Below are 14,642 nucleotides of genomic sequence, written 5' to 3'. Positions count from 1 at the left end.
CTTCCAGAATACAAATTGTTCGTGTTTTGAGTGGTCTTTTTCAGAAACGAGAGCCTCGGTCAACCAACATTTGGTACAAATCTAAGTTCAAGCATTCAACTTAAGTTGCAAATGAAAGATTCAATCCCTAAAATGTGTCGCCCATAATTAGGGGCTAATATAATTGACACAATCCATGTGTTTCATTCATTTAATCCTTAGTCATACTGTTATTATCCATTACTTCAAATCACTAGTTAGATCCATTACTTTTTCTTCAAACAAAAGGGAGTTAGTTCAAGTAGTACATACTTAATTCCGCTTAAACTGAATCAATCACGTCAGCATCTTTTAACTACTAAATTTTTTCTTCTCATTGACTAAACCATGCATTCTTCATATGTAAAGGTTTGAATCCCTGTTTGATTGACATATATTTGTTGTATATAACTTACCTTTTAAATTGATTTTGAAATCCCAGTTATAAAAACACAATGATATTTCCATAAAATAACTCGTGATGTGAGTATGCACCCCAAAAATAAAAATTATGGTCTCGTTGAAAAAGTAAACAACGATTTGGAAGTTTAATTTAAAGTTTTTTGAGATGGACAAACTTTCTGGACGTGGTCAGTAAAAAATTAGTAATACATGTAAACCAAATGTTCTACAATTCTGTTGACTGGTGGGTTATAATGAATCAAAAATTAACGAGGATCAAAAAGAAGGAAAGTAAGGGAGTGAGCATCACAGTGAATAATGTTCTACGAGAACTTATATACCATCAATGAATTCCTGTATAGTAGGATAGTTTCCAATGGTGACAGAGTTTTGTGCCAAGCAGTAGGAACATATAGCATTTCGGTTAACATCTTGGATGACCCCATACCAATGGATCCTTGTCAAATAGGAACTAAATACCTTAAAGCATTGAACTAATCAACATCTGGAAAGGGCATTCTCCAATAATTCCATGAGTTGTAATCTTCCTGCTATAATTAGAATGCAAATCAAATTTGTCACTTGTAAAGTTCAAAGGTAGCAAAATCTACACGTTTTGTAGGTGCTTTCTCACCTGCTCATCCAAAGAAGTAGGGGGGAACATGTCATTGACGAGTGTGTGTAATGATGTGTAAGATTTTGCATCAATACGATGACTAATCGCCACCTCCCCCTGTTAGTTTTCAAAGACCATCTAGTTAGTATCCTGTGAGAACTACAGAAAATACTAATTGTCAGAAATATCAATCAATCCAAGATGCACACCTTAGGGTTAATAATAAATATTTTGCCCTTCGGAATTCCTATCTTCCTGTAACTAAGTTCATCCGTGTCTCTATTACCAAACCCCGCATAGAACGGATTATAATCAGAAGGGAAAAGTCTTTTGATATCCTGCAAATTATTATCAGAACATGTATGATGTTATTCAGTGGGAAAATGTCTATTACTGGCACTTCCAAATTACATTAGTGATAAGGACTTGTTTTTTGGTAATTACCTCTAGACAAGCAATCTTGAACTCATGAGGTGCTCTTCTTATTACTTCATCAAAGGATCCAAACATAATAAAGTCAGATATGTATACTAAAAACCAGGACAGGCCATCATAAACATATAAACTAATACCTTATCATAATATTTGTTTTCTAATAAAAAACTGATTATAACATCTACCAGCACAGATCAAGAGCCTAGATAATTATACTCAATGACTCAACAAGAAAGAATATGCATGTTGTTGATATTTTTTGCGAGTGATAAACCAAAGAAAGTTTGCTAAGATTGCGAATATTATCTGTAAAGAACCAATTCAACCCAAAAGCTTAAGCTGATGGGTGAGGGCTTTTTAATGATTTATAGTATTCTCTAACACGTCCCTCTCATGAAAGCCCATTGGGCTTGAAGGGTGGACAATGCACAGGCTCACCTACCTATGTTAAGAAAATTCCACAAGAGAAAGTGAGGGGCGGTGAGGATCGAACCCGTAACATCGAGACTCTGATACCATGTAAAGAACCAATTTAACCCAAAAGCTTAAGCTTATGGGTGACGGCTTTTTAATGATTTATAGTATTCTCTAACATTATCATAATTCATAAATCAATGATAAAGCCCAAGATATGAGCAGTCACTTAAGTCGATCAGAGCCCTTAATGATCAAGGAGTTTATCAGTCTTGAAGTAGTCAGACAATAGTTTATTTTGCTAAAATCCATGCATTTAGATCATTTGTATGTCCCACAAGCACAACAGATACCATGTTTTATGCATCACACCCTATTTATTATCTAGTTCACTTTGGTGATACGACAACAGTATACAAGTCTTCATAAAGATAGAGTCGTCAAACATCAAGCATAAGTGAATCAGCAGAAAGTTATTATCGTCATCACATGGCTCCCAAGTGGCTATATAAATTAAAATTGCAATACCAACTCAACCTTAATTAATCTCACATTAAAAGTACCTCACCTTCTCGGTAAAGTGAGGGAAACAATCCATCAGGTGAAATAACAACAGGTCCATTTGGCAAGGTTTTTCCATCCTGCAAATATACGAACTTATAGTATCAGCTAAGGCGGTATTATTATACTTACAACTGGGCTGTCAAGAAGCAAGGCTATATGAAAAAAAAGGTTAGCAAAACAAAGAGTTAATCAAGCATCCAAAGGGCAAGCAGACAATTAATAAAATGAAGTGACATCAAGATCCTTCTAGCTTAGAAGGATGATTAATGTTGATGCCCCATACCTACACAGATTTGGTTTTTAATGTTAAACTTTTCACAAATAAAATCTCATAGATTAATTCCTGGCTGACTCTACTTTAGAAACAGAATAATCCTAATATAGAAAATAAATTGTTATCACAGAAAGCCAGGTTGTTTCAATACCTGTTTCAGGTTAAACAAAAAGTTTCTGGTAAGATAAGCCTGGACAATAGCACGGGCACTCAAAAACAGTAGCTGGTATCCGTTTTCCTGACATAAGATCGTGATCTAGTATTAGACATTAATCTTTTGAGAAAAAATTCAACGAAACAATACATATCATGATAGCATCAAGCATGCTAGGCTTCATTTTGCATTGGACAGACAGAAAAAGTTCCATAGATAACCGTTAGATGTATCCACATTGACGTTCCACTCAAATCTAATGTAAGCAGAAATCTAGTACTAAATCGAAATATAATAATGTTTATTAAGCGTGCAAGTGAAACAAGAAAAAAAAATGTAAATGTTGATAGTCATGAAAAAGGCCTATGGACATTGTCTATAACATTTCAGTTATATGGCTGCAGAAGAGCCATTATCTCACTAGGCTTACTAGCTGAGCAATCTCAAGTCCTAGATCAAAGGTTGCTTCATAGTAAACCTGTTTATGTTCACATATATATTTGCATAAGATCTCCCCAAGAAAGTGTTCGCTAAAATTGATCTGGATGGAATAGGCACTTCTAGTCTGCAGTTCATCTCATCCTTAAAATAGAATACCCAATAAGTAAAAAGAAGTTACTTGGTAACTGAATTTTCTTTTCCTCGTCTCAAAAGTCAAAAGTCCCTCATCAAAAATTCAAACCCCAAATTTGAGAATCATGTGAACAGGTAAGTTAAGGGACAGTTGGTAGTAACAGAACATAATGAAATTTCAGAAACAACAAAGCAGAAATTTGATTACTATTGCACTATACAAGATGCGGAAGATCTGTTGCCATCTACCTCATCAGATTTTGACATTAATAATCCTACTCCATCTCAATTGACATAAATTTAGACGTGAATGTAAAAGAAACTATACATACCTTAATAGCTGAGAAAAGCCTTGCCACTCCAGATTGTGACCAATCTTTGCCAACTAAAGGCATGAACTGCCCCAAAACATCAGACCTGAAAGGAAGAAAACAACAAAATACAAAATATTAAGGTGCTGATAGTGATTCTGAAATCATAATGCAACTCTGACCTCTATTCCTACTGCATTTTTTTTTCTTCTTTTAGCTCAACATTCATTAAGACATGTCCATCTAGAATTTAGTCATAACAGCAAATGTAATCACGTTAGGACATCTTTTTATTATCCAACAATGCTAAATACTAAGGTGTTGATAGTGATTCTGAAATCATAATGCAACTATAACCCCTATTCCTAACGGCAGTTTATTTTTCTTGTTTTGGCTCAACTTTCATTTAGACATGTCCACCTAGAATCTAGTCAACAGCAAATGTAATCAAGTTAGGACAACTTTTTCTTATCCAACACTATCTACATATGATACAGAACACTCTTATAAAAATAAAAAAATAAAAAATTAACTACCCAGAGAAGTTAGTTAATCATTGCCAAAATCAGCCAAAAAAACGAAGATACAATTCTTCTCAAGATTTAGACAAAGGATCACCACATGGTATTCATAATCATGATTTTAGGATTTTTACCCCCACCAGCGATTCCCGCTCAGAAACTCGTTTTGGTAGGATCATCAAGTAAGATTGTAAGATCATGGATGATCCCACCATGCTGCAAAAAACCCAAATTTGAAGACCCACACTCACTGGACTCTGAACACCAGATTTGTGTTACAATCACACATTTTTCCCTCCCCTTTCATTTCTAGGAAGGATCTCAACTTTGACTACCATAATTACCATGAAAATGTTATATTGTTTGCACCCAAGCTAATAGATGCTTAGGTTCATCCCACTCTGACTATCGGTATAGAAAATATTTTAATGCACAATAAGATTACTCAAGGCCTAACCCTAAACCATATGCCAGAACCTGCATCCCCTTTCCTATTTTCCTTCGTGTAGTAAAAGTTTCAGGAGTATCAACAATGACCAAAAATTGCATGATAGGTCCAAACTGGGATTTCATCATAAAATAAATGTCCAATTAAGTGGGGAAGAAGGGAACAGAGATATGGTAAAGAAACATAACGAAATAGTATCTATGTCAAATTTAAAAAAACATTGTTAATAGTCTTACTTGGTAATAGTTCCATCCACGTCTGAAATTACAATTTTTGCATTCCACTTCCATAAGTATATATGAGCATCAACCTGTTACGTGATTTAAATTTCAGACTAAAATAAGCAAAACACCCAACCATGGTATACATGGTCATGCTCATATGGGAATTTTGATTCTCGATGAATGCCGAACCTGTTGTAATCCAAGAACCCTCGTAGAGAAACTAAAGGTTACCAAATTTTGACCATCTTTGAGATTCAAGGACGCTATCAGCTCGTTAGAGGGAACATTTGTCCTTACGAATTGCTTATGAGGAGTCTCATGCCTACCAGATGTTGGAGTTAGCTCAACAACAGAATTTTGCAAGTCAGACTCAGAATCTACAAACACATCCTCACTTGATGTGCTACTACTAGTGTGCTCAATTGTCTTGACTCTTCGAAAAGGAATAGGCCAAAGTCTCCACTTACGTCCAGATGAAGCTGGTCCAGGATCATCATCACTGGACTTCAGTGCATCATCCTGTCCCACAGGAATTGTATCTTTGGGCTCAATAGGTAAGTCTAAACCAAACACAGCCATGCCAAGAACAAGGGGAGCGGCTTTTTCCCACAGCAGATACCTCTCTCTGAACTTCACAACAAGATTTTCATTCTTAATTATGGATGCTGCTGAACTTCTGAATTCCTCTGCAGATATACGATGTGCTTCAAACACTTCAGCAGCAGCAACCAAACCGATACCCGCCTTAAGTGCATGACCACAAAGTGAGACATCAAATCCTGCACATTTTAAGCAGAAATAAAGTAAAAAAATAATTCACTAATGTCAAACAATTATTGCATAATAAAAGAGAAACTAATTCGAGACACAGTTCTTAGTCCTTACTCAAACCAGAATGACTTTGGTCCCCCTCACTGGAAGTTGCGCTCTGAGGTTCAACTACCCCATCTTCCTTACTAGCATCTTCAAGTGCAGGGATTTCTTCGCTATCATCTACTCCTTCATTTGATACTGATTTGCCAATATGTTCATCATTCCAATCAATATCAGTAGTACCAGAATGATTGCCAGAACCAGTGTCAACTTCCCCTGATGCATCTTTACCAACCTCTTGAAGTCCTAATTCTAATTTTGGAGAAGTATGGTCATCCAAAGCAGTGGGCCCGTTAAGGGGAGATAACTCATCAATGTTTCTAGATTGTTTGATGTTCTCTTGTTCATTTTCATCAACAACTGAACAATTTGCATTACATTCCTCGGCTGAATTTTCAACCTCCGATGAGGTACCTACATCTTGTAAATTAGAATTTTCAGCCTGCTGATCAAGTTCGTGTAAATCCAAACAACTTTTGAAGACATTCTCCCTCTTCATACAAGATGCAACCTCTTCTGATTCAATTTGCAAATGAAGACCTTCTTGATTTTTAATCACCAAGGTTTCTTCTGTCTGACAAATATGTCCCTCCTCTCTTTGGCAAACTTCCCGCAGGAGCCCAGAAGTATTATCACCAACGTTAGTGTTATAACTACTGGACAGAACATCAGCTATTGAAGCATCCAGCTGACTAACATAATCAGCAGCCCAAACACTTTCATCAGAACTAAACTCCTCATTGCCTTCATAGAAGTCAGTCCCTTCACCTGGGCCCAGATGAAATTGAGGAGTTTTTAACTGAACATTATCCTCATTCTGCTCTGATTCTGAGATGGGGGCCGTCAATATATGACCATCGACACTAACCAAGACCACCTCTGGATGGGAACCCTGTGAGTCCACAAAATTCTCTCCATCTAGATTCTCATATCGACTAGACCCATATTCTGACAACTCAACTGAACCTTCATAAGAGGATTGCGGATCTTGGAAATCATAAAACCTCCTATTAACATCAGATTCGGCCCTCTGAAATTGTGGCAACACTGAGGAATGGCCTTCACCTGCCAACTGAAGCACTCCTGGATCAGATATGCTATGGTCAAGTCTACAAGCACGAGTATCATCCATACTCAAATAACTATTATCTTTGTCACTAATTTCGACACTACTGTCTTCTTGAGTTAATTCAGAGTTATTAGTAGCTTCAGCAGCCCCATTTAACTTGACCCCTTTATCATCATCATCCACCTCCTTTATAAAATAAGCCTCCCCTGAATTGTCAAGATACATATGGAAGTTTGCTTCAACCCCATTGACATTTATCCGAACAATCTTCTCAGCACCTTTGAGAACACCCTGAAATTTACCAAACCGAACATACCAAGGCGTGCTCCTAAAGGTCCCATCTTGCTGCTGAACAACAATGACATCAACAGCCCCACCAAAAGGGTGAAAAGGGGTAGCAACTGAATAGACACCTTGGGTTATCAAGCTTCGTACTCTGCCAACTACATTCATTCTTTCAGTAGCCAATGATCGCAAGCTCTAGAATTTTGGGAGGCCCAAAAATCAGAACTCAAAGTTTGTTGAGTCTGACCCTGCTTTCAATCAAAACATGTTCCAAAGATATCCATAAATTATTCTCCAACCAACTTGACACAAGATCATCTGAGTTTCTTGGTTTCTTTCCCGCTATTACGAATTCTTGTTCAATTACAGCACTGCATGGCACTCAAAGGAGAGGTAACCAAAAAAGAAAAAAAGAAAGAAACATATTTAACAAACCAAATGATCATTAAGGTAATGCATTTAAACCAACTCATATTTCATTTACAAAAATTTAATGTTTGAAACTAAAAAGAAAATAACAAAACTTGACACTAGAAGAAGAAGAATAAGAAGAAGAAGAAAAGGCGGCGAAACTTACAGATTCAGAAAGAACACCAATCTGGTAGCTCAAAGAAAATTGAGGGCGATTGCGGTTCTTTCTGCAATGAGGTTTCTTGAGATTCTTGCACTGCTATAGATGCTGTTTGATTCTCTTTCTCCTCCTTCGTCGTTCAATTTTTCTTGGGAGCTTCCAAGTTTAGATTTTTATTTTTATTTTTCTGAAGGGGTGAATAAACTGAGAAAATCATGTGTTAGAACAAAGACCACGAACCAACATTAAATAAATAGGTATTCCCAATCCCAGAAAACGAACCGTATAAGGGCTTCTTGGTCATTTCACTTTAGTTGCCGTGATGTGTTCAATGTTACCGCGTCGTGGCTCCCCTCTTCAGTTTCAAAAAAATAAATAAATAACCAGAGTCAGTTTTCTCAGAATGACCAAAGTAGCCTTTAATCTTTTATTTATTTATTATTATTTATTCTTCTTTTCTCTTTCAGAGTATTTGCTAATTTTATTGATTGCTTGCATTTGTTGCTAATTTTATTCTTATTTTCTTTTCCAGAGTATTCGTTGCTAAGTTTTGAATGACATACGCTTGAGCAATTTCGTACCCAAGAGAAAATAAAGATAGCTTGACGATTTCAATGTTTTTTGTTTTTGTGTGTTTAAAATTCTCATGCTAAGGCATGATTATTCGTAAGAATGAACTATAAGTAGAAACATGGCATTAAATTTTACGGGGAGTATTTGGTATAAGATATATTTTTTTTATCAAGAAAAAAAGATTTCCAATAATATAGTGAGAAACATTTTTATCCAAATAAATTATGAAAAAGTATTTGGTATGCCAAAATTTTATCGAAAAAGTTAAGTTAATTTTACTAACGTTAAGTTTGGTTGATGGTAAAATATTGATAGGAATCTGAATTAAAATGACCAAAATACCCATCATTTGAATATTGTTAAGGGCATTTTAGTCTGATAAGTGTTAAAATGTTTTTGCCTCTTGCTCGGAGAAAAAGAATACCATAGGTAGAAGAGGAAAGTTTTTTAGGAATGTATAGTAGAAAAAAGGATTCATGGGAAAAAAATATCCCTATATTATTTTACTTTTTCTTATACCAAACATGATAATTTTATTTCCTCCACCCCATTTCTCCATCATTTCATTCAAAAAACTTGTACCAAACAGTCCATTGACTTCTTATTAGGGATATTATTCTATTGTATAGCTTTATAAAAAGAACAAGGGAAAAATATTTATATAAATGTAGCAGATAAATTTTTTCAATAACAAAAGCAGAAATATTAAATCCAAAGAATAATAGTAGAAACGATTTAAGGTATCATTTTGCCTAATTGATGAACAATTCAGGTTATGTGGGAAACATTGAGATATGACAAATATAAATGAAAATAAAATAGATGAAAATTATTAATTTACATACTATATTGTTTTTTTTTTTTACGAATATTAATTTCCAGTTTAGTGAAATGTTGATGTCTTCTTAACATCAATACTCATTAATGGTCCGAAAAATAAAATCGTTAGGGTTTAAGTGTCTTTTAAAAAAAAAAAAAGGGACAAGGAAGTCTTGCTCCTTGCGTGAAATTGTGTTCCTTTCTGCGTATTTGTTTGGCAGATCATATATGACAATTGAATCATGATCAATAAATTAGGTCTACGACTCTGTAATCACGTGTTTTGCGTGAACGAATTTTTTTTTCTATATACATCGATTCGTTGATTATTCAATTAATTCACTTCCAGTTCGGTTAAATTCAATAGAGGAAACGTCTCTTTTAATATTAATCCTTTTATTCTTATAACTCAAACTCGATATTTTTTATCGAGGAAAATAATTTTTTTATACTTGAATAAATGGTTTTTTATGAACATAATTTTATTGTAGAAATATCATTACTTAGTACCATTTTTATAATAAATTTAAAAATAAATCTCGAACTCTCATTTTATACTTCACTCCACATTCTCATACGTAGCACAAGCACAAAAAGAACCGCGCACCAAACAAAGATTTAACTACACAAAAACATGAAGCTGAAAACCTGAGGCTAAGAAACATTGGTTATATATAGAATTAAATATTTTTTTTAAATGTATAACTAATGTAAAAAAAAATCGCAATATCATTTAATTGTGTATGTCCATGATATTTAATAAATTTGATAATTTAAAAATATCAACATTATTAAATAACATGGCAACTCATAACTAAATTAAATGATAACAACTTATAAAAATCTTACATTTATTAAATAATATAACAACTCATAATTAATTAAATAAAACAGAGTAAAATATTAAAATTAAATCTACAACTAAATCCTCCCTATAGCAGTGAAGTGTAACTGCTACTAATATCCCTCCTACTCCAACCAACCATGAACCATGAACCTGTCGTTCATATTGTCCTGATTTTTCAATTTGCATTTTAAAATATAGCCATAGGTAGTCATGAATTATTACCAAAATATAAAATACCCCTCCCCTGCAATGTAACTACGTTACCGTGTTTTATTTTTGATATTGTTTATATGATATCACTTACTTCTTCTATTTAACTTCTTCTTTTTTTATATAACACGTGGCAAAAGATATCATTGGAAATGTCGCTAGTTTGGTCAATGACTGAAACAAGGATTCTTTGTCTACAGGGGCGGACTTACACCGGGTTAGGACCCCAAAAATACATAATATATTTATATTTTTCATGACTGGTGGTGGGTTACTTTAACAAAGCTGGGCACTATGTGTTTTTATCTTGTTGACGATCAGTGCAGTGTTTTTTTTCAAAATGTTCGATTTTATTTTCTGGGTCTCATTCTTTTGCTTCATTTGATATGCGGAGGAAGAAGCGATTTTATTTTTTGGGTCTCATTCTTTTGCTTCATTTGATATGCGGAGGAAGAAGCATAATACATGTTTCCCTGCTGTGAGTATTTTTTCTCTTTGTAGTTTTTGGATAGTTTTATGAAAAATGGATATAAAATAATTATAGTTTACTATAATTTATGGGATTTTTTTGTTTAGCTTTATGATGCTTTATAATTAAAGTAGATGGGTCTATATATAGTGATGTGGGTATTATGAAGGTTTATGATGTTAGTTTTAGGTGTTCTATGAGTTTTTTTCTTCTCTTTTTAGATTTGTTTTGATTCTGTGATTATATTTGTTATTAAAATTATTTAACGAGTGTATCTGTCGAGACTGCTGATAATTTTAGATTGTGATTGTTTCCATTGTTGACATAGTAATAATAAATCAATCTATGTTGAATTCGTCAATTCAGTATACTTGTTAAATTATATTTTATCTAAAATCCTATAAGTTGGATTTTTATTAAATTTTGCCCAAGATCATATAATTTCATCCGCCCTGATTGTCTCCCATCTGTGTTAAATAAGTAAGTCATCAGTAAAGATGTCTATTAATAAATTACGAATGCTCTTTAGTTGCAATGAAGCTTAGCTATGATTAGATTCTATCTCTCTATCTAATTCTCAGGTTTCATTTTATGCCGCCTTTGAACGAACCAAAAAAAAAATAATAAATTTATTAAGACTCTGTTTGAGTAAACATTTACAAATGTAATCTTAAAACATTTTAATTTACTAAAATTAATTTTAGTTAAATACTTGTCAAAATAAAGTACTTATGTTTATCATACTAAAAAGTACTTATGTTTAGATATATTTATCGCGGAGGAATCCACTTATTATTTATTAAGTTTATTATTTCTTATCTTCAAATCTTAATCACTGATTTCCATCAATCTAATAATTATAATTTATTCGATGACTCTTATTAATTAACTTTTAATTTTAATAAATTATAACTGTCAGATTGACTGAAATCAACGATTAAAATTAATAGTAAGAAATAATAAACTTAATTAATAATAAGTATATCTTATCCCATATTTATTTGACAAAATTATGACGTTTAAATAATTTTAATTGACTTTTCTTTTCAACGTATAATTAGTTCATATTTATTTATCCAAACAGAGAAAGGGATAATTGAAAGAGAGAGAGAAAAAAAGTTAAACTCTTCAAGATCCCAAACTCTCAACAAACAAAGCAAGTGAATATTGGGCTGGAAGATCTAAAGGGCCATGCTGGGCTTGAAATAATTTAACATTACGAATCCTATTACTATCAAAACGTGTTGTATAGTTGGAGGCCCAGTGAAAATGATATACTTTTGCGTAGGTGCTACGTCGTCGTCTGGTGACCCCAACGCGTTCAGTTCAGATCTGTTATTTCCCCCTTTCTTTCTTCTTCGCTCACCAATTCTCTTTCACATTCTGAATCATAGAATCATCGTTCTTCAATGGCAATGGCCATGGCCAAAACGACAAGATCCTTCGCCGTCGTGGTCCTCTTCCTATTTACATTCCTGTCCACCTCCACCGCTGAGATAAAATCCCTTACCATAAACTCCGATAGCCGACCCATGATCCTGTTCGAGAAGTTCGGGTTCAACCACAAGGGCCACGTGTCGATCTCCGTGTCGTCGGTTTCGGTTGCAGTTCTAGCGTCAGGGGTTGAACCGGAATCCTCTCGGCTAGGGTTCTTCCTTCTGAACGAAGAAACGCTTCTTCAAGTGCTAATGGAGATCCAGCAAAACCCTTCATTCTGCGTCCTTGAATCTCACTACATCTTCAAACTCTTCACCTTCCGCGACCTCTCTCCGCCTCCGTTGGCCTCCGTTAACCGTTCTTACCCGGTCACATCCCCCAACGAGTACAGCCTCTTCTTCGCTAACTGCGCCCCTGAAACCGCCGTCTCCATGGTGGTTCGCACTGAGGTCTTCAACCTCGATTCCGACGGTTCCAGGGATTATCTCTCCGCCGGCCAGACCCAGCTTCCGTCACTGTTCTTCCTCTTCTTTATCGCGTACCTCGCTTTCTTCGGCTTGTGGGTGTACCTCTGTTACGCCAACAAGCGATCCGTTCACCGCATTCATTTCTTGATGGCTGGGTTGCTATTGATGAAGGCTTTGAATCTGATCTGCGCCGCTGAGGATAAACACTATGTGAAGGTCACCGGTCTCCCACATGGTTGGGATGTGTTGTTCTATATTTTTCAGTTCATTCGTGTTGTTCTGCTCTTCACCGTTATTGTTTTGATTGGCACCGGTTGGTCTTTTCTCAAGCCCTTCTTGCAGGATAGGGAGAAGAAGGTGTTGATGATTGTGATCCCGCTTCAGGTTCTGGCTAATTTGGCTTCTGTTGTGATTGGTGAGACTGGGCCTTTTATCAAGGATTGGGTTACTTGGAATCAGGTTTTCTTGCTCGTTGATATTATCTGTTGTTGTGCTATTATTTTCCCCATTGTTTGGTCTATAAGATCGCTTAGAGAAACCTCCAAGACCGATGGCAAGGCTTCTAGGAACCTTGCAAAGTTGACACTTTTCAGGCAATTTTACATTGTTGTTATTGGGTATCTTTATTTTACTCGAATAGTGGTGTTTGCTTTGAGAACTATTGCTGCTTATAAGTACCAATGGGTGAGTAATGCCGCTGAGGAGACTGCTAGTCTTGCATTTTACATTGTGATGTTCTACATGTTTAGACCTGTGGAGAAGAATGAGTACTTTGTCCTTGATGAGGAGGAAGAAGAGGCAGCGGAAATGGCTCTCAGGGATGAAGAATTTGAGCTTTGAAGTATGTGTTCATGGGAATTTGGCTGGCCTTCTTTGTATACCTCTGCATCACAAATATCAGGTTGTCCAGTGAATTCGCTACTGTATTTGTGGTTCAGGTTCCTCAATTTATCCCTTTTTTCTTTCCTCTTTACCCTTTGTTTTCTCCCTTAAACCCTCTACTGTTAGAGAAGTGCCCATAATGGAATACTGCCTGTAAGTTTAGCTTCTTTTTTTCTTTTTCATTTTCTTTTTCGTGTTAATGCTGATGATGAATTCTGCGAGATAGAAAAAGCTTTGATCTTGTTCATTCAAGCTTTGAGAATTGTACACTCAATTATTACTGAGATTTTCTTTTATTGATCATTCTTCTTTGGATTTTCTGCTCGAGGACAAGCGCTGTACATTTCTCAATTCATTGATTAGTTTCTTGCTTGAGCCGAACTTTTCATAGTCATATGTTATGGTTGCTTTCCTTGACATTTATCATTAGTGTGCAACTACATCATGTTCTGTATTCTGTAATAGAATGTCTTGCAGTTTCTTTCTATGTTCTCCTTTGATGAAAACCTTCTTGTCGTAATTCATATTGTTCATTGGTTTAGTTTTGATGTACAAGGTTTTGATCTTTTCTTATTATGCAACTTGGCTTCTTTTGTTGGTGACTTGGGAGAATTGATGTCTAGAGCTAGTTGAGTATGCACTTGAATAGAGCACCCTCTGAATTGCCTGTGAATAACTCATGAAGAGCTATGCTCAGACTCCACTTATTTACCAAAAGAGCAACTTAGAGCTTAGCAAAGCATGACTTATGGGTGTGTGGCCTTTTTACTTGTTAATCATAGCTCCTCATTATTGACTTGGGAGAATTGATGTCTAGAGCTAGTTGAGTATGCACTTGAATAGAGCACCCTCTGAATTGCCTGTGAGTAACTCATGAAGAGCTATGCTCAGACTCCACTTATTTACCAAAAGAGCAACTTAGAGCTTAGCAAAGCATGACTTATGGGTGTGTGGCCTTTTTACTTGTTAATCATAGCTCCTCATTATTGACATGTTAAATGTTCGCGTGTGTGTGTGTTTTTTTATTTTTTATTTTTTTATGCTTAGTTGTTTTCTGGTAGATCTACTAGAAATACTGATACTCTTTTTTAGCACTTGAAAGTTGAAATATAATTTAGGGCTGCAGAGTGCAGACTATAAATTAATAGAACGTAGTTCTTCCATTTCGATGACGTGTCTGCAAAGG

At 35.1% G+C, this 14,642-nt stretch overlaps 2 protein-coding genes across 3 annotated transcripts; one reads left to right on the top strand and one right to left on the bottom strand.

The window, feature by feature from the left end:
- Nucleotides 1-659: 659 nt before the first annotated feature.
- Nucleotides 660-7,440, bottom strand: LOC133309822 (phosphatidate phosphatase PAH1). Of its 2 annotated transcripts, none has more exons than XM_061510661.1 (10): nucleotides 5,840-7,440; nucleotides 5,144-5,733; nucleotides 4,967-5,040; nucleotides 3,783-3,867; nucleotides 2,875-2,961; nucleotides 2,454-2,526; nucleotides 1,481-1,524; nucleotides 1,246-1,374; nucleotides 1,055-1,153; nucleotides 660-971 (listed from the first exon to the last, which is right to left on the bottom strand). In XM_061510661.1, the coding sequence occupies exons 1-10, from the start codon at nucleotides 7,347-7,349 to the stop codon at nucleotides 915-917; spliced, it is 2,748 nt and encodes a 915-aa protein (XP_061366645.1). In that variant the 5' UTR covers nucleotides 7,350-7,440; the 3' UTR covers nucleotides 660-914. The 2 variants fall into 2 exon arrangements, with proteins under 2 accessions (XP_061366645.1, XP_061366646.1); XM_061510662.1 differs by having other exon boundaries at nucleotides 660-968.
- A 4,596-nt stretch (nucleotides 7,441-12,036) lies between these two features.
- On the top strand, nucleotides 12,037-13,769 carry LOC133309835 (protein CANDIDATE G-PROTEIN COUPLED RECEPTOR 7-like). Its single transcript, XM_061510677.1, has one exon. The coding sequence runs from the start codon at nucleotides 12,080-12,082 to the stop codon at nucleotides 13,412-13,414; it is 1,335 nt and encodes a 444-aa protein (XP_061366661.1). The 5' UTR covers nucleotides 12,037-12,079; the 3' UTR covers nucleotides 13,415-13,769.
- Nucleotides 13,770-14,642: the final 873 nt, after the last annotated feature.

Source organism: Gastrolobium bilobum, unplaced genomic scaffold (assembly GCF_033153095.1).
Source record: "Gastrolobium bilobum isolate Gb01-03AN ecotype WA unplaced genomic scaffold, APGP_CSIRO_Gbil_v1 utg850, whole genome shotgun sequence".
Classification (NCBI taxonomy): Eukaryota; Viridiplantae; Streptophyta; class Magnoliopsida; order Fabales; family Fabaceae; genus Gastrolobium; species Gastrolobium bilobum.
The sequence above is the reverse complement of the archived record's forward strand: the minus strand, read 5'-3'. Positions and strand labels throughout refer to the sequence as shown.